The sequence below is a fragment of the Agelaius phoeniceus genome, chromosome 4 (assembly GCF_051311805.1).
Source record: "Agelaius phoeniceus isolate bAgePho1 chromosome 4, bAgePho1.hap1, whole genome shotgun sequence".
Lineage (NCBI taxonomy): Eukaryota > Metazoa > Chordata > Aves > Passeriformes > Icteridae > Agelaius > Agelaius phoeniceus.
In genome coordinates, this window is record NC_135268.1 from 62805639 (window position 1) to 62826290 (window position 20652).

The following is a 20652-nucleotide window of genomic DNA, read 5'->3' on the forward strand; positions in this document are numbered from 1 at the left end:
GAGCGCAGCCCGCCCACCCACCTGCTCCCCCCGGGCACGGCCAGGGCCGCCCGCCGGCCCCGGCAGTAACGCGGGACGGGCTGCAGCGCCCAGCGGCCACAAAGTGGCTCCCGCCGAGCCCGGGGCTCCTTGAAACGAGCGCTCTCAGCCACAACCCCGTTTCCCTCCGCTCCGGGGGCTCCTCGGAACCAGTGCCCGAGCCACAGCCCCGCTCCCGGGGCGCCTCCGCGGCTGAGCCAAGCGAGCACCGCCACCCAGCCAGCCACAGGCGCTAAGGCGATTCAAAATGGCGCTCGGCGGCGGCCGCCCCTCGCCCCCCTGCGCGCAGGCGTTCCCTTTCCCGGCGGGCGGGGCTTCCCCGGCGCGCCGGGCAGGGGGAGCGGAGGCGGGGCGGGAGGAGTCCGGGCTGCGGGGGTTGGAGCATCGCCGGAGGAGCCCGGCACCTGTCCCGCAGCCAGGTGTGCGCCGCCGCCGCCGCCATGGGAGGCCCCGCGCCACGCCGAGGGGGTGGCCGGCGAGGGGCGGCTGCTCCGCCTCAGCCGCGCTGAGCCCGGCGCTGCTCCGCGGGGACCGGAGAGCAGCGACATGGAGTGCCCGCCGCAGCCGCCGGCCGCCTCCTAGTCCCGCAGCAGCGGCTGTGGGGCGCGTCGGGCATGGCCCAGCGTGACGAGAGCGACGGAGGGCAGCGCTACCCCGGTGAGGCGTCCGGGCTCCTCGGGGCTGTTCCTGCTTGGGCGGCGGCGCAGCCCCACCGTGCTGGGGGTGCTTGCGGTACCTGTTGGTGTGAGGGGCAGAGCCCGGGGCCGAGCGGGGCGGGCGGGAGGGAGCAGCCTCAGCACCGAGGGGCCGCGCTGGCTGCCGGGCTGACTTACCCGGCCGTGGCCACGTAAAAAAGTTGAGAGGAGCAGGTGGGCTGAACCCTCGGAGTGTTCACCGAGTGGGTTGAAGACCGCAGAGAAGAGTGAAACGCTGCTTCCTCAAGGCTTTGGTTGTGGCTTTTTTTTTTTCTTTCGGTTGTTTCAGTTTCTTTGGGTTGTTTTGTAAGCCAAGGCCGCTAGCTCGGAGCCTTCGCACAGCGAGTCGGGTTCAGCCCGTGAGAAGGAAGCAACTTTCATCTCGCTGCCTCTCTTCTAGTCGAGGTCTCCCAGGCAATTCCCAAAGACCAAACAAAACTACATCTCACAGCAGCTGAAGTTCTCCTGACGTTGCTGCAAATTTAATGTGATTCACAGAGTTTTCAGTAATAATGGTGTGGGGAGGGTAAAAGCCCTGTAAAGCGCTTCTGGAGCAGAGGCTTTAGCAGAGCACTGTAACTTGTTTGTATTGCTTGCCTGACGGAGCAAAAACAGTCGGAAAGCGGTGAATGGCTTACTTATGATTATTCTCCGAGCACTCCGCTCAGAAGCCAGCTTTGTAAAGCTCACACTTCTAAAAGGTCACCGCTGAGAGTTAGATAATAGTCATCTTAATTAAAACAAAACAAAAAACATCCCCACTAGTTTATTTTCTTTTTTGCCAGCAAAATTTCGGCAGTACTTACATAGGTAACCTTAATTGCTGTATCCCATGTTTAGTTAAAGGGCAGACTTTTTCTAGTTTCAGGAGTTCTTCACTTCTGGCAATGCTGTGGCTGTAAGAACGTGCACACAAATGGAACAAAGAAATCTTTAATAAATAAAACTGAGTTTGATGCTCTTGTGCACCAAGGTGACTCAATAACAGCAATATATTTCTTGATACATGCAACAAAAATAATATCAAAAGTATGGAGAATATAAGCCATTAATTTAAAAAATATCTTTAAGAAGAAAAAAAAATGCAACTTTGTAATTGAAGAAATTCCTTGTTCTTAAAAGTTTGAGAAAAACTCCTAGCAGAAAAACTAGGAGAAAAACTCCTAGTTGAAGAGGTAATGTGTGATGTTAACTCTTTGAGAACTGAGCTGTGTATGCAATCATTCCTCTTCTCATTCCTGCGAGGCAAGCAAAGAGAAAGCCTTTTTTTGCAAATTATTGTCTTACCCTTGTTGCTTGCCTGGACTGCATCATAAGTCCTAGCAAACTTGGAATAACAGGCCTTGAGTTTGCATCTTTCTGATTTTGTTTTACTCTAATGGTTTGGCATTGCTGTTATATTTAACTGTTATATCAAAGGAGTTTAAAAAGCCATTTTATTGTGGATCTTAGAAATTATAATCAAATATGACTTGTTCCCTCTGTATGGTTGAGTGATATGCAAAGCCAAAATGTGTTTTAAAGCCTCTGGTTATTGTCAGAACATGCCTTCTTGCATGCTGTGATCAGAATCTGGGGAATGTGAGGTCGTACAGACAGCCCTACTGAGACAGATGGAAACTCCACCTGTCAGAAAAAAATGTACCTAGGGGAGGGTCTGAAAGCAGAACTAATGTGTGCTGATGTTTTCTTGAAGTTCTGATACTCGCAGTTTAGAGCCTTTCTGAGTTTTTCTTTGCTTAGGAATCATCAGTGATTTTGTATTCCCAAGCTTAGATGTAAATTTCTTGCATCCACAGTGTTCTGTGACAAAGAGTTGTACAGGTTAGCTGCCCTTTGTGTGAATAGTTGTGTCCTGATGTTAATTTTGAACCTGGCTACAAAACTGTCTTTATCATGTGCTCCTTAGCACTTAAGTTGGAAGTGTTAATGAGTAAATAGCATCTACCTGCTCTCTCATTGCCACTTGTGACCTTGGCTTATTTTCCTAACTCCCTTTTCCTTGTTATTTCCTGTGGGATGTTCCCTCTTATGAGATCATGTTCTCTATAAGACATAGGATGTTAAGACTTTACAAATATTGATTTTATTTCAATCTAATATATTTAAATAAACAATGGGGATTATGAATCTCGTGCAGACAAAATTGCATACAAAATTGCATTTCTCAGTAGTTTATGGTACTCAGATGATAATGTTTCAACATTGTTATGTTAATAAATGCTTTATGGAAAGAAGTTAGCATTGGGAGTACACGACAGAATATTTGACATAAATTGTCAGATTTTGCACTTACCAACGAGGCAGCTAAAACAGAGTATAAATATCACTCCATCCTTAAAAACAATCCTACAACAGCTTAACTCAAAATGAATCAAGGAGTTCTCCTGTGTGTTCTTGAGAGCTGACTGCATCTCAAGTTTTCATTTAAAGCCCTTGATGGGTACACTTCAAAGCCTCCCACAGTTTTGCTGAACTGTGTAAAACCTTTGTAACTTGTTATTGCATAATTTGCTCCAGCAAGCTGTAGTGTTGTATGCTTCTGCATTTCTTGCTTGCCCGTTTAAAGGATCTCTTCCTGTTAAATTTATTGCTTGAAAAAATACCAAGTCAAGTTAAAATAAAATTCCACACTGAGTACAGAAGCTATTTTCACTTTTTTTCTTTGTAATTCTTTTGTTTACAGTATTTGGCCTCTCGAGCTGCTGTAGTTACTGCCTCTGCCAAGGTCACTTGAATGCTTACCATTTGTAAGCTTGGTTGAGAAGAGCAGTGCAATTAAGCTAAGGACTGGCTGCTGCTTGGGAAAATCATTGAGCAGAAGTAAAGGCAGTCATGGGAGGAATTCATTATGGGAACATGCTTGTACTGTTTACCCAAACATCATCAAAGCTGTTCCTGACAGATTACATTTGTGTTTTGTTTCCTGGACTGCACTTTCTAGATTCATTCAAAAGTTTGAATTCTTGTAAGTCAAACCTCTTGGTTACCCTGTTCTGAAGTGTGTATGTGTATATGCTTTAGAGTAACAAAAGGGGCTGGGGTGGGCTGTGGGTTTGAAGAGCAATGTGAAGTATATGAAGGAATAAAGGTGAGCACAAGGAGAAGAACAAAGTCAGACTTATGTTAGAAAAACAAGTGAATTCAAGTAAGAAGGTCTGAGAACAGGAGATTCCAGTATATACAACAGTAATTATATCTGATGCTCCGTGTTCTGTCCTATTTGTACACTTGAACTATCACTGTTGACTCCTGGAGTATAGTTTGCTGCCTGCATTCAAAAATTGCTGTTTAGGGTTTGTTTTTTGCTGGCCCTTGCAACTTTAATTTAGTGAATAAAGAATTTAGAAATGAAATAGCTGGTATGCCAGCTATTTCAAAACATACTTTAATTGCAGGGGATGTAAACTTTTCAAACCATGGTAATATGAAAAAGTTGCTATAGCAACTCTTTGAGAAAGACTTCACACATCTTCACAAGCTTTTTAGTCAAAACAATACACTTGAAACCTTGCTTAGGCAGAGGATTAGGCAATTGATGCTATGATTGATTTGGATGGGTAGCATATAGTTGGCTGTTAAAAAGTTCTGAAGAAGTCTAAAAGCTGAAATATCCAGGGTTGTCTGTCCTCGACTTTTGCCTGTACTTAGGAGTGGATTGAACCGCTAGCAAATATTGTTTGGGTAGTAAGTTAAAGATTTAGTGTAGCATACGAAGTACAGGTGGATTCCTGAACTTTCCACATGACTGAAAACTTACGGAAGAAAAATTCTGTTTGGACCAGTGTGATATGTTTGAAATGAGTTTTCTCACACTCACTGCCTGTTGGTATCACAATGCCAAACTGTATTGATGTCCTCAGATCCAAGGATGGACTGTGTGTCAAACCCTGGTGTTTGGCAGGGCTCAGGTGACATTAACCAGGGGGTTAGAACTGCTGTGAGATAGCAGTTTTCACTGACATTTGAGATTGAGAAGTTTGGGTTTTCTTTTGGGTACATGTGTATTTGTTTTTTAAAAATAGAATGTGGGGAGGGCCTTCTAGAGAACAACCAGGACCTTTAATTGAGTGCTCTACTCGAGAGAGAATAGGAGACCAGGCTTCAGGAGCTGAAGAAAAATCTGTCTAGAAAGCAGTCTGTTTGCAAGATGGAATGAGTGTTCTTCACTCATTCACACTTATCCCAGAGTGTTTCAGACAGAAGAAATTGAAGCAATATGTGCATATTTGTTCTGCCAACTGCTGCAGAGTAATTGCATTGCAAACTTCAGAAGAGCTGTAGACAATTTACTACTCATATGGAAAAAGATCTGTGTAATGTATAGTGTTATATAGCTCATATAGTGTTTAAAGGGTCAGTAGCAGTTCTGGAAGCCAGGGCAGTATTCCTGTTGGTGTCCCAGGTGTATAAAAGTTGCCATTAAGTTCGGTGCCTCCAACCTGTAGCTACTCTTTCACAGCCCTTGCTTTGCAGGTCATTCAGATTCAGACTGGAATTGGGGCACTGACTGGATTAACTGACCTGCTGGCAGCCCCTGGGGAGACAGCATGGATGGAGGATCAGAGTCCCTGAGCGCAGTAAATTCAGTGTATTTGCAAATGTTATTGCTACTAAATGTGCACTGATGAAGTGCATTGTGCATACTGTCAAAACATTGACTCTGTGGATAGTTTTATAGCTGTTCAGAGTTTGCATCTCTTCCTTAATGCAACAGTAATACATTATGCATTCTCTTCTGTGACAATTTTATTATCAGTTTTATAGTTTCCAAAAGAATGCTGAGAAATTCTGTTTAAATGAACAATTATGAATCTGGTCTAAGTGTATGGAAACAAGTTTTGTAGCTCTCTGACATCAGCAAATATGAATTTAGGACTGTATAAAAATAAATCTCATATATTTGCCTCAGTATTGACAGGGAACATTAAAATACTGCAGGTTTTATAGTATGTAATTTCACTCCCAGGAGATGTGTAAGGAGCAAACATGAGCACACAAACTGCTTATGAAAAGCTTTTCATGCTTCACGTTTGCCTAATTTAAGTTGCCATTGTCCTGGTTGTTCATGCTGGGGGGAAGGGATAATAATCATGTGCAAGAGAAGACAAATAATTTTTAATTAAAAGCCTAAATTAGGACAGGACTGAGTGCATTAAAAAAACAAACCAAGAAAACAACCATAAAAAAAACCAACCCTACAAAACAAACAGTCGAGAACAATCCACAACCTTCCTGCAAATTCCTAATCTTTTCTTTCTTTTTAACCAGTTACCAGCTGGGCCAAGACAACTGATGCAAATATATCCAACTCTTTAAATGGTTTGACCTTCGTGGGAATTGTGGATGCAAGAGTGGGCAGCAGTATCCAGGGCCTTCAAAACTTGAACTCTGGGACCCCGAGAGATCTCTCATTGCCCGAGTATGGACCTGGCCTCCTCTCCAGTGCTTTAGAAGATTGTCATAGCCTTAAATCAGTGGATTCTGGTATTCCAACTCTAGAAATAGGAAATCCAGAGCCTGTTCACTGCAGTGTGTTGAATGTGAAGAGAAAGCAGTCAGAACCCGAGCTGGTGCCTGACAGGGCTTTCCAGAGCGCGTGCACGCTGCCGCCGTACGTGCCTCCGCATGCGCCGGCTGCCGAGCACGAGCACGCCGTGCGCAAATCCTCCACCTTCCCCAGGACTGGCTATGACACGGTCAAACTCTACAGCCCAACCTCAAAAGCGCTCAATCGAAGCGATGACATCTCTGTTTGTAGTGTGTCTAGTCTTAGCACGGAACTGTCAACAACTCTATCAGTTAGCAATGAAGACATTTTGGACTTTGTGGTCACAAGCAGTTCAAGTGCAATTGTCAATCTGGAGACTGACGAGGCGCACTTTTCAGATGTTACCCTGAATTCCTCTAGAGACAGCACTGACCAGAACCAGCAGCAGTATTGTCATGGGACAGACGTGGACAGTAAACGGAAAATACTGGGACCTTTTACAAACTTCTTTGCCAGGTAATGTTTCCATAAAATATATTTTAATGGATTATGGAAGATCTTAGGAGAAAGGTCCTCTTTGATGTTGTACTTTGAAAAATATAATACCTTGGTGTTTTAATTGAGATCAATATTAACATATATTTTCTGTTTTGAGTAAATAGGCAAATATTGCTGCAGTCTAAGGCTCTGCATCCTACTCTGTTATGTTCATGGTGTATGGAAGCATCTTAAATCTTGGAACATTCCTTCTATGTTACAGTAAAAGGATTTCTGAACAAGGTCTTTTTTCTTCTGAACAGTGGCTTCTCCAGTGATATCTTTTGTGATATCTTGTGATTTTGGCCAAGGTCTTTAATCTTGTGTCACATAAATAGATAAATATAGGTAGAATCCATACCTGTATTAAAGAACTTTGACATCTGAAAATTCATAAGTAGTTTAGTAGTGATGGAATATTTTATTGATCATTCTAAGGGTATGAAGCTTAAAATACAAATACTTTACAAACACTTGGTATGACTACTCTGGTTTTTCCAAATCTCAGTTACTGCTTTTTTAATACCTTTTCCCTTAATTTTTGTGTGGAATAAAAACATCTGACATTGTGTCACCCATTTGTTGAAATGATGGCATTGACTACCCAAAGCAGTTTCTAATTGTGGCCTTTGTATGAATTAAATGCAGATACCCCAGGGAAGTGGGGAATAAGGAAGAGGACTAAGCTACTTTGGGGAGTTGAGCTGTTTGCTAGTGGGTTCTTTTTTTAAAGTTATGTAAGGCGCTCATAATGTTTCTTATTTTTAAGTTATATCATCTGAAGTTTGATATATTTAAAATAAATTGTTCTAGAAAGAAATTTTAGACATCAAGCGGAGTTGGCTGTAAATAACCTGTTTTGCACATGGCTTCAGCTAGTATCTCTTTCCTCATGCAATTTTTCTCTTGCATGAGATAAGTAGGCTAATAAAATACATCAAGAATTGGCAGAAAACATTCTTTGAAAGGCTGCCTTATTTGCAAAGCTTAAGAAAATCAGTTTGTTTAGACCTAAGTTGACTGAAGCCTTTGTTGATTTTTATTCTTAGGTTAAAGTACTGTGCAGCAGAGCTCCAGTCATCAGTCATGTTTGAGGTGCTGATGCTTTTGTGGACCCTTGTCTGTTTGTTGCCATGGAACCAGACTTAATTCTGAAGCAGGAGGCTTCTCAGCACTTCAAAGCATAAACTTTTGTTACCCGTTCTGGTAGCACAACTGCTAACTGGAACAAATGCTGTCCTTCAGCCTGGCAGGGAGCAGAGTGGAACAGGCACATTTAGACCCCACTCAGAGTAGGATGTTTAACCACTTCTCAGCTTTTCTTATCCAACACAGCAAAGCCATGTGTCCAAATTCTGTTCTAGTGTAGTCTGTGGTGGTTTTACCAGCGTTGCAGAAACTGTAGTACTCACTAGACTGAGCTTTTTCACCTGAATCTTTGCAGGTACATTGAATGCCAGGAAACAAAGGCTGTCATTACTGCCTTTTAAATGGGGAGCAGATAATCTTGGTCACTGGGTGATGTCACTGTAAGAATATGAGGATTAAGTTCAAACTAGATGATCGGCTTTGAAGTTCCAGGTGCTCAGTCTGTAACCTGACCTTGAATATCCTCCTCTTTGGCATCCACTTCCTGCACTGTTTTGGAAACAAGAGCTGCCCACTGTCTGTCTGTACTTGCACACCACACCCCCATATTTTATGCACCGTCTCATGTCATGAGACCTGGTGGTGAGTTTCACAGGTATTGAACACGCAGGGAGCCTCAGAGGTTGTTCTGTGCCACAGGGAGTACTATTTATATTTATACTGTCAGCATTGTAAGGGTTCAAAACATGCCCTTGCTAGTTTATGTTGGTGTTTGTAATCTGCCATCCCTGGGTTTGAAAACTCCCTGTTCCCTGGAGTTTCTTGGATTCCCAGGACTTATACGAGTACTGAAGTAAATGAACCTGGGTCTTCCAGTGTTTTGTTTGAAAGTATCTGCTTTCTAGAGGCCTTCCTACTCAGCTCCCCCTGTGCTCTGTACCAGGGTTTGTGTGCAGTGTGAGATGAAGAGGAGGCATTTTGAACAGTATTGTTAAAGACCAGCTTGCTGAGAGGGAGCTTCCTAAAGCAGTTTGTTCCAAGTGCTGCAGTGGTGGGTGTAAACAAAGTCCCAGAAAGGAGTGTGTTCTCAGCCCTGCACTCTGCTGAAAGTTGTGCTTCAGTCTCAGGTTGAGTGCATAAACTTCACTTCAGAAAACCAAGCATGAACCATGGCAGGAGAAAGCCAAATTGTCTTGGCTTTGGCCAGTGGCTGGCATACATGTGTACAACATGGAATAATGAGACCTGAGTACTTTGTACACTGCCTTGCAGCAGCCTGATGGTCCTGGGATAAGGCTGCAGTGCAGAGACTCAGCCTTAATCTGCAGGTTTAGCTCTTTGAGGGCTTCTCTGGGTAATAGGGTACACTTTTGAGCCACTGAGAGCAAAGATGAGTCAGCTTAATGTTTTGCAGAGGTTGTTGATATTTGGTAAAAGGGAGAAACCTTGCTTCTTGAAATGGCACCTCTGCTTGTATTGAACCCCATCTGGCCTCTGAGAATGTGCTAATTTCTCTGATCTTATCAGAGTAAACTTGGCCTTGACATGTCAGTTTTGTGGCTGCCTGTAGAGATAATACTGACAATAATTAGATGCCTCCAGTGCTTGGTCACATGTGCTTAAGCTACTTATGTATCAGCTAGGGGGTAAGTCTTTCTCAATACCAAGAAAATGCTTAGAGAAGTAGTTGGTTTAGAATATAAAGTAATTTTTTGGCACTCTGTACATTCACTTTTCCTTTTGAGACTGTATGCATGTGTGCATGTGCACTGTGCACAAGGTTGCATATTCTGTGTCAGTTCTGTGGTGTGTTATGAAGTTTTGGTTTGAGACTGCATTTACAAAATGAGTTGTAGAAGAGATCAAGGAAGAAGGAAGCACTGTTGGCTTACTTCCTTCAGTTCTTCAGTTCCTTCAGCACCTTCAAGATCACTTGGGAATGGAGTGCTCCTGCCCTGCTTCTTTGAGCATTGTGTGAAGAAAGTTTCCTGGCCTGCTTCTCTGGCTCAGTTTGTGTCTCCAGCAGTTTGAGTATCCATAAGGCCTAGTGGTTTCCTCAGGCTGCTGGGTGCATCTTTGGGTGTGGCCAGGAAGATCAAAAGTGAGAAGGAGGTCGCTTTCTTGCTTACACACAGCTTTCCTCTTGGAAGAGCTTAAGGCACCACAGGTACAGTGCTGTCATTAGGCTCAAAGTTGGCATATGAAAATGAATTACTGCTTCTGAAAGAAGCTGTAATGCTGACTGTTGACAAAAAAACCTGACATGTTGGTTGTTTTCAAGTGTCACTTGTATCAGCTTTAAAAGCCAGAGGTCTTTTATGTAATCCTGAGTTGGAATTAATTTCCTTCATTTGAATATATGCAGGAACTTGGGTTTAAAACCAGTGTGAGCAAATAACTGGGTGGGAGACTAAAAGAGTCTGGCTTGTCTGCTCCTTTGCCTTATTGACCCAGAGTAGTGTGGGTTAATGAGTTTTACCTTTGGACTTCTGTACAGTACTGCTGAAACTTTTTAAATGTGTGGATCTTAAACAGCTTTGCTGAATCAGGACTGTACTGATCTTACTGCAGGAGTTGCCCTTTCCATTTATAATTTTCAATTATCATTTTGGAGACTGAGAATGAGGATTTTTGTGCTTACATGGAGAGTGACCATAAAGGGGTCACTCTCTGTACAGCTAAATAATAAGCCATGCAGTTTGTTTCATTTTAATGGATTACAAGCAGCCTAAGTCTTTACTTAGTCCACTGCCATGGATATTGTGTGTTTTCCCATGAATCTGGATCTTTTTTCTTTTCAGGCTACTCCTAGAAGTTTTTAGTCCTAGTGTTCTAAGTATTTGGATGTCAGGAAGCCTCTAAGGAGCATAGGGACTGCACATGAAATAAAGGGCTTTAAGAAGAACGTGACATTTTACTATTTGCAAAGAATCTCTGCATTTCTGGAAGAAAGCTTCTGGAGCAAGATTGGCATCCTATACCATATGTAGAAGCATGTACCTGTGACCTTGCTTGTAATCTGAGAAGAAAAAAGTCTTAAATTTCAAAACAGTAGCTGCTGCTTTCAGTAACTGCTTTAAGTCTGAAATCATATGAATTTAATATGTTTACATCACATATGTACATCCATGTTTTGAGATTACTGGTCACACATAATTTGGAGTTCTGAATTTAGAAATTAGGTCCATCAATGGCAAAAGTCAGTCATCTGTGTTAATGGATAGGACCCTTTCATAATGCAGTTTGTTGCTTTTAATGGGAGGACAGCTTATTGTACTTCTATAATTTTGGTATTAAAAGGAAGGTAGAATGACAAGGAGCACTGTAGTGCTGATTTCCCACTTTCATGTCTCCAAAAAATGGGAATTCACTGACCATAGGAGGGAAGAAAAATTGTGAAAATAATTGCAGTTGACTAATCTGAGATATTAGTTATGATGCTGTCCTCTCTTCTATGGAAGTTTCTGTTCAATGAAGCCTCTTAGAGTATTGGCTGTTCAGGAGGAGACCAGCTGAGAGCAGGCCTGAAGTGTGTAGGCAGAGGAACAGAAAGAGCTGGATGCACTGTGGGGGCAGATAGAAGTCACTGCTTCCAACCACAAGTGAGCAAAGCCAACCTGAGCTCCAGGTGCAGTTGTCCAGAAGCTGATGGGAAGGACTGCAGAAAGGCAGCCTGTGATGGAGGGAGCTGCAGGGCCAGCCAGCCCAGGCTGCTGCCCTGCCCTGCTCTGGGCTGGGCTCCCGAGTGCTGCAGCTGCCCCACAGGGTTCACTGCCCTTGTGGAGGGAAGGGAATAACTGAGTGGCAGTTTTGTCCTTCCCTGCTGCTTTCCCTGGGTGCATTTCTAGCAAATTGTTGCCAATAGCAGGCGGCTAAAAGGGCTGGGAAGAGAGGAGGGCAAACAAGCTCATGCTGCAGTGGTGTGGGAAGCAGCATAGGCACTGAGGATCTGTTTAACACAGGATGCTGGCAGCAGTCTTTCAGCAGCCTGTGAGGCATTCAGGTGTGCTCATCTGAAAGGGGCTTCAGTCTTCAAAGTGTGGTTTTGGATAGTTCTTCTTTGAAAGCCACTCTCTCTACTGGAACTGACAGACTAAAAGTCCTCTCTCCACCTGTATTTACTACCACAGCTCTGTGTGGAACAGAAGAAATCAGCAGAATTTTCTGAAATAAACATTCTCTCTCAAAGCAAATCTTCCACAGGTGGAAGGCTGGAATTCTACAAAGCCTTGGCTTTTGATAAAAGTTGAAAATTGTATGATACAGTTTTCAGAATTCCTGTCTTATTCAGAGAATGAAGTTTTGAACTTTGTCATGTGGCCTGTTCTCCACTAGGTGTTGAACTGAAACTGTCTAAATTAATTGCAATCCTTATTTTCCCTTTTTGTGTAGGATAATGTAACTCTTTACAATTACAGTTCTTTTAGTTCTACCTTAAACTTTTCACTAAATTTTGACATGTGGCTCTTTAGTATAAAGAGTAGTAGATTAATATTTTAGTTTTGCTGTTGAGTAACTGGAAACAGTTTTACACAAACAAGACTTTAAACAAAGAAGCTTGTTGAACTTATTTGTTCATTATAGAAACTAAATGAAAATCTGCTCAGTGACAGTTTGAGTTTTGGAGTTTTTTTAGTAACTGTACAAAACTATGCAGTAAGTGAGGACTTAGTGTGGTCTAGTTATTACTTCAAAGCAGGTGACACGTGCATGTTTCTTTTCTAGTGGCTGGTGGGAAGCATTACAGAAGCCTGATACTGGCTGGTGAATGAAATTTGTAACATGGATGGGTGTTGAATGTTGCTTGCAGCATTGAGCTGTAATGCTTCCCCCACCCTCCTTCCCTTGTGGGGTCACAGGTCCTGGCAGCAAACCTGCTCCAGCATGGGCTCCTCATTCCAAGGGGCCACAGGTGCTGCCAGGAGCCTGCTCCAGTTCTCCCAGGGTCAGTGTCCTTGAGGCACGTCCACCTTCTCCACTGTGGGGTCCTCCATGGGCTGCAGGTGGATCTCTGCTCCATCCTGGGGCTCCATGGGCTGCAGGTGGATCTCTGCTCCATCCTGGACCTCCATGGGCTGCAGGTGGATCTCTGCTCCATCCTGGGGCTCCGTGGGCTGCAGGTGGATCTCTGCTCCATCCTGGGGCTCCATGGGCTGCAGGTGGATCTCTGCTCCATCCTGGGGCTCCATGGGCTGCAGGTGGATCTCTGCTCCATCCTGGGGCTCCATGGGCTGCAGGTGGATCTCTGCTCCATCCTGGGGCTCTGTGGGCTGCAGGTGGATCTCTGCTCCATCCTGGGGCTCCATGGGCTGCAGGTGGATCTCTGCTCCATCCTGGGGCTCCATGGGCTGCAGGTGGATCTCTGCTCCATCCTGGGGCTCCATGGGCTGCAGGTGGATCTCTGCTCCATCCTGGGGCTCCATGGGCTGCAGGTGGATCTCTGCTCCATCCTGGGGCTCCATGGGCTGCAGGTGGATCTCTGCTCCATCCTGGGGCTCCATCCTGGGGCTCCGTGGGCTGCAGGTGGATCTCTGCTCCATCCTGGGGCTCCATGGGCTGCAGGTGGATCTCTGCTCCATCCTGGACCTCCATGGGCTGCAGGTGGATCTCTGCTCCATCCTGGGGCTCCATGGGCTGCAGGACACAGCTGCCTCACCATGGGCTGCACTGGGGGCTGCAGAGGAACCTCTGCTCTGGCACTTGGAGCACCTCCTGCCCCTCCTTCTGCACTGACCTTGGTGTCTGCAGGGCTGTTCCTCTCACATGGTCTCACTCCTCTCTTTTGGCTGCTGCTGCTGTTGTGCAGCAGATTTTTTCCTCTCTGAACTGCTATTCCATGGAAGCTACCATTGTCCCTATTGGACTCAGCCTTGGCCAATGGCAGGTTTGTCCTGGAGCCAGCTGGCATTGGCTCTGTTGGACATGGGGAGAAGCCTCTGAGTGCTTTTCACAGCAGCTACTCCTGTAGTCCCCCACTCCCAAAACTTTGCCATGCAAACCCAGTACAGCCCTGCACACGCTTGCTTTTGAATAGAAGGAGTGAGAACTACAAAAGTTTCTCACAGATGTGCATGAGACTTCAGGAGCTAATTCAGATTAATGAAGTTAAGCTCTGGTTTCATTCTGATTCACTGTCTCTATGAAGGTTTAGTAAATGGGTGGGTTAGATGGTCTTTGTATCTTTGTTTAATTTGCAAGAGCTTTACTGGTGTTTTCCTTTGTTAAAAGGAGCTGTGAGAAGTAGATGACATGAGGAATGGAGAATATCAGCACAATTACTGCTTTGTGATGCTCTATCTCTCTCTCCATCTGATCAAAGTACTGTTTAATATTCAGCTGACTTTTTCTTTCCTGAAAAATGCAGTGAGCAAGATGAAATTAGATGGAATAAATAAATTTTTGCTCCTTGATGTTTTGATTTATACAGTATCCCTTCCTGTGTTACATAATCTGGAAGAGTTGGAGTCAATATTAACTTTGGTTTTAAACACATTTAAAAAGGCTCAAACAAGAAACAGTCTGTTGAAGTTTTCATCCTTACATAGAATTTTATTAACAGAACTGGTACATGGAAACCATAAATTTTCTGAATCCATTCTTTTTTGTGTTAACTCTCTTTTTAGTCATTAAGTGCCTCCAAAGTTCTCCAGGCATATCTTAAGAATAATAATTAAAAAAAACCCTTCAGTAAGTATTAGGGTCATTTACCCTTTGGAGCTGACAGAATAAACACAAGAACTTGGCAGCAGTTGGAGGTAGGACAAAGAACAGGACTCCCCTTGGTGAGCAGGAGCCTTTTGTGAGTGTGGAATCCAGAGCAGCTCAGCTCAGGGAGGGTTTCTGGAGCTGTTCCTAAGCCCCTGCTTGGTGCAGGGCCGGCTTCAGCACCAGACCATGTTCCTTGGGACCCCGAGCAGCTGTGAGTGCATCCCAGCTTGGAGCTAACCTCCCTGCACTGCACAGTTCAGCATTCATATTCTGCCACTGTGATTGTTTTTCCTTCCCTTTTATCCATTTGGAACATGCCTTACAGCAGCTTGGGGTTTTTTCCTCATTGGGGTTTTTCCCTCATTGCATCTCTGGTCATCCAGGCTAAATGAAAACACCTTTGTCAGCATCCCTGCTTGTGTGGTGTGGGCCTCAGCACCCAGCCATCACAGTGTTAATCCACTGGACTTTCTCCAGTTTTTGATTCTTTTTTGTAGTCCAGGAGCCCCACACCAGATACAGATATGGTCTTGTTAGGTATTAGGCAGAGCTTTTATTCACTTTTTCCTTTTGATCTTAATGCAGACAGGTCCATATTTAATTTCTCTTGCTGCAAGGTCTTAGAGTTTACTTTGGTTCAGCTTTTTGCTTAGGATGACATTTCATGTATTCTGTTTTTTTTATTTGTGTGGTAATAGTGCTTCAAATCAATGAAGAAATCTACTTTCAAATTTTAGGAATAGAATTTCAATTACTCTGGTAATATGAGAATAACTGGGAATTTGGCCAGCTAGAAAAGGATCATTAATTTTAGCTGGTTGATGCTAATATATTAGTTTGAAGCTGAGTGTTGATTTTTTGTGACAGTCCTTACTTGCTGAAACTCCAGTTTCTGAGAATTCTTCAGCATTTGCATGGTAGACCAGCACTGTGCATTTTCCATGTGCAAAATACTTCTTGGTTTGCTGTAGCCAGTTCTAAAGCTGAACCCACCAGGTTACTGCCTGATTTATCTTTGCATGTCTTGGATACTTCAGAGCAGTCAGCAGCTGAAGTAACAGCTTTGTTCCCCTGTAAAATGAGGGGAACCTGTAAGAAGAAAGATACATGCAGAATACTGTAGTTTTGATAAATAGTTTATTAAACCCTGCTCTTTCCCCCAGAAATCTAGAGAAATTTCCAAGTTACCCTCTGCAAGCTATCAGATATCCTATACTGCTAATTTATATTGTATTACTGCTTCTCTCAACTGTGGAGGTCTTTTTTTTCCAGACCTGCAAGTATCTGTTACACTGTGAACTGTTATTGTTTTTGATTCTTACTGAACATACTGGAATGTTAGTGATTGGAAAACTTTGTTTAGAAAATGTGGTAGGAATTTATCATAGTTCAGCCTCTTTCATAGGCAGGTCAGCTTGTAGGCTGTCTGGCTTTATTTCTGTTGGTTTGTTTATCCATAAACCAAGCATTATTCTTCCTTTACTCTGACCTTTGGCAATCTTGAAGGGACAAACTTCTGCAAACCCTGCTTTTGTATGTAATTTTGGAATCTTATTCAAAGCATCACTTCTGACTTGTTTATGGAGGTTCTTGACTGTAGCCAAAGTACTTGAACTTTTTTGATGGTATTCTGTCTGTTGGTTGTGTTGATGTGTAGGTTGACTGAGAGGTGATCTGGGTTTGAGAGGAGGGCTTGTTTAGAACTGCATCTAGTGAATTATTTCTAGAAACCAGCATTACTGGGTCATGGGTACCAATTGTTGCTTTTCCCTTTGGAGGATGTAGATTTAGGGCACTTCAGGAGATTTTGGTGGATCTCCTGACAACTGTGCCTTCTCAAGTCCATCAGTTCTCCAGTCATCCTGATTTATGTGTCAGTCTTGTTCCTCCACTAGTCAGGTAACAAAAATTCCTTTGATAGAATATGTTGCTGATTTTTCAGGATTTATTTTCTCTGGAAATTCTTTAAGTGAGCAAGTTAGGAACATCTAGAGATGAGACTCTTTCTTCTATTTATTGGTAAGTTACAAAAGTTATGATTAGTGCAGAACAGAAAGGGTCATTGGCAGATGAAAAGAAAATAATGTTGTTGTTTGGAATGTTTCCTAGTTAGTGTTAATTAATTAATACCACATCAGATAAGATGGCTGGACATTTTTGCTGACAATGCAGCAAATATTTAATAAAGTTTATCTTACTGTAGTTTTTGCTTAGTAGGTGCTGTATGTTATTAAAAATGTCTTGTTTCAATGTAGCTTTCTGGATGCCTTGTGGAGTAATGTCTGTGGAGACATGTCTTACAGTGCCTGTGTGCTCAGTGAGGGTTTACCTGGTTCTTATGATTCACATCTGCTTACTTATCTAAATATACATGGACCTTAGCCTCAGCCTGGCTAAATTCATTGAGGGGTTCAAGACCTTGGTGCTCTCTCCTTGTGTAGTTCAGAGTTATCAGGGGAGTTTCAGGGTCTTCTTTCAGAAGCAGGTGAAATGAAGTTTGACTTGCCTCTGTTTCTTTCTTGCTTCTTAAGAACACATGCCAGTCTGATACCCATTTGAAAAATTGTCTTTCAAGATAAAATTGTTCTACAAAACTGAACCTTTTGAATTTTCTCCACTGTCCTTATTTTACAGCTGTTGTGCTCATGTGACTGCTAAGTCCTTCCAGTAGTTAATTTGCATGACTATTCCATTTGTTTTAACTTCTGAAAATAACCTTAATTGAAAGACAATTAAAATTTGGAGCATGCATCTTGAGAGCTGGATGTGTGTATTTTTAAAACATGTAACAAAAATTTACTTGTTTTTGCAAATCAGTGTTGGTTAAATGCAGATAAGAAATTGCATCAGTTTGCATGAGCTGAATCACTTTCTAGACAATTTTCATACATGTTTCTGTATACCAACCATCTTTTTAAGAGTAAGGAACCCATTTACTTGGAAGTGTAATCTCTATGCTAGGTCAGTGTAAGTCTATCACAGAACAGCATTTGCCATCTCACTTTTCTATTGCTTGCAGTTGTGATTCTGTGCTGCATGCCAGTAGTTCAAGTACTGCAGAACTTCATCTAAGGAGCCCTGGCAAAACAGTCACATCAGTAAAGCTGAAATTCAGATTTTCTGAATAACCCAAATGCTCTGGTTGTAAAAGCTCCTAAATCCTAAGCTCCTCTACCCTTTTGTTTCAGTAATCTGGTCATCTTGGGCTTTCTGGTAAAAAGATACTGTGTGTTGCCTGAAGTCCAGAGGGGAGTGTGTGTGCCTGCCTTGGTCAGCTCCACCCTCTGACAGCCCCTGTGGGAGCCCATCCTTTTTTCCTGTTGTTTCAGTGACATATGCCAGAGAAACAGTTCCTTGACTCTGGTGGTACCAAACTTCAGAGATATCTGAATGGGCTCAGGGTTGGGCCTTCCTGGCTTGAGAAGACTTTGAGACTTTTCAGGAAGGAGCTTTGCAGTGACTTCAAGATTTGGAGTAAATTGGCAACAGAAGCCATGGCAGCACTGTCTCTGCTGCTTTAGTGGATAGGTTTGAGTACTGAACAGGGGGGATGTGGTAGAAAGGAATAACCTCTTAGGAGGTGACTTCACAGAAGTGACTGACCTTGCATGGAACAAAGCACAGCTGAAATGTGGAAAAAATGAATAACTGAGTGCTTGTGGAGCTGCTGCTCTCAACTCCTCATGCAGCAGTAATTGCTGGCAGTTGTGTTGCAGACCTCCTGTCTTTTTGGAAAGAAAATTGGACAGAACTACATAAACTGTGGTGGTGCTGGGTTTTTTTAAAAGCAAAAGCTTGAAAATGCTCCAACAGATGCAGTATCAATAGGTTTGACTTGATTACTTGTTATTGATGTTGTTCTAATATCTTTAGAAACACATTTTTAAAATTTGATTGAGGCTTCAGCCTGATCATGATAGCATACAAGGCTACATAAAGAGTGGCAATATACACATGTGCAGTACATTTATTAACAGCTGTTTTGTACATTTATTTGAGCAGTGCTTAGAGAACCAAAATGGAATTGTTTCTTAAGTTTTATTAAAAAATAAGGTTTTCCTGACACTGCTAAACTTGCTTCTTGGTGTTAACTTCCTCTTTTTCCCCACAGAAAAGGCAGCTGGGCAGATAAGTATAGAGTGATGATGCAATATCTGTATGCTCAAGCAAAAGATTGTTCCATCTCTGTCCTGTACCACAGGATGTTCTTTGTATGTAAAAATGAACTCTGGAGTTAGAATTAAATTCTCTTCAGGTAGGTAATCCCTCTCCACAGCTCAATTAAAATAACAAGGTTAAACAGCTGTTTGGTGCAAAATACTGTTTGTAGGGGACTGTGAAATAGCAGTTTTCTAACTGAAATTTGATCTCAATTTAACTTCTGTACTTGGCTTTTCTAAAATAAGCATCTACAAATACTTAGTATAAAATAGTGGGCACATACAACAGAAATGCAGATGCAATCCATGACACTGTGATGACTCCACACTAATGAGGCTGCAGACATCATGCATCATGTCAGATGGTCTTGTTAATATCCCTATTGTAAATCATCATGATGTGCTCTGATAGATTTGAAGAGGACAGTGAAACTGAACTAATGATGAGCATATAATCTTTTCTTTCAAGTCATGTCAAGCACTTTTTTACAATCAGGACCTCCAATTTATTTTTGTTATCTTCAAACACTTGTAATGAAGCTTTGACATTTTTTACCCTAGAATTTCTAGGCTCATCTTCAGAGTAAAGATCTGTTTGTTTAGGGTTTTGTTTTTTCAAAAAGAGAAGCTTTGCTTCTTGTTAACATGCATTTTCTGTTAGTAAGCTCTTAAGTTACCTTTAATGTGGAATATTTTGAAGTGAATTTGCTCAGAAGTGAAATGGCTTAATGCTTTTCTTAAAAAATCGGAGGGAGCTGTGTAAAAATAGAAGAAAAATAATTCCTTTTGTTGCTGTAGCAGCAGAAAAATGAAAGGTTTTGCTATGAGTTGTTTGCTCTGACATATATATGGCAGAAACTTCCTCCTAAGGCAGTTGCATATTTTAAGGGTTTACTTTCAGTTCAGGAATCTCAAGTACTGACTTTATCAGGACCTGTGGTGTTGTCCTGATTTATTGCAAAGCTCTGTAGAAATTGAACCAGAGAGCATTCCATAGTTCCTTTTTGGTTGGTTGGTTTGTTTTTTGGGGTTTTTTTCTGCTTTGTTTGTTTTTTGTGGGGTTTTTTGTGTTTGTTTGGTGGGGTTTTTTTTGTTGGGTGGGTTTTTTTTGGTTTTGGGGTTTTTGGGTTTTTTTGGGGGTTTTTTTGGGTTTATTTTTTCCCTTTTCTCAGAATAGGTGCAAATTAGGTGGCATCTCTTCTGCTCCTTCCATGCCATCCTGTCATATATTACCTTTGCTGTGTTTCAGTGTGGGGCAGATCAGGGTTTAATGCTGTGTCCTCAGTCAAAGCAAGAACACATTGTAGTTTGCTCTTCTACATCTGGTTTACTGATTTGTGGCTGCTGATTATGTTAAGCCTTCAGGGGATTTTAAGACTTTCTGGAGTTTGTAAAGAGTGTGGACACCAACCAAACACTGGGATTTAGGCCCAGACACAGGGTGGAGGAAAAGGACAGTACAGAATGAAATTTGTATATTGACCATGCCTGCTGCTTTCAGTTCAATATATATATATATATTTTAAATTAAAAGTGAACTGTAAGTCCCTGACATAGTACAAAGGGAGGAAGAGATGCCTGGTGCCCTAGAATGTAGGGACAGAGAAGAGTGAGCTGAACAAGTGCTGTGCCATCTGCTAGATAAGCTGTAGAACAGATTATTTATTGTGACGCTGCTGCTAAAGGGAAAGTAGATAGGATTGTGGAATTGAGTTGAGAGGAAGTGTGTGAGATTGGCTTTTCAGATTTAGTTCATTTTTATGCAGGCACTTGCAGCAGAGAGCTGTTAGAATTTATCATTCCAATTCATCTTTACTTTGCTCTGAGGGTAAAGACCTACTGCTGTTCTTAAAATCCCTCAGAGGAGAATGAAGGAGTTGTTGCTTGTATATACACTTGTGCTAGGAACCTCTAATGTGGATAGAGACAGAGA

The 20652-nt window shown here is 42.6% G+C and overlaps 1 protein-coding gene across 1 annotated transcript in view; it reads left to right on the forward strand.

Annotated features, from left to right (window-relative positions):
• The first annotated feature begins 375 nt into the window (after nucleotides 1-375).
• Nucleotides 376-20652, forward strand: part of TBC1D14 (TBC1 domain family member 14) — a 64661-nt gene continuing 44384 nt past the window's right edge. The window contains exons 1-2 of the mRNA XM_054633373.2: nucleotides 376-696; nucleotides 6006-6741. Of these exons, the coding sequence (XP_054489348.2) occupies nucleotides 654-696; nucleotides 6006-6741 (779 nt within the window). The 5' untranslated portion in view covers nucleotides 376-653. The remainder of the gene's footprint in view (nucleotides 697-6005; nucleotides 6742-20652) is intronic.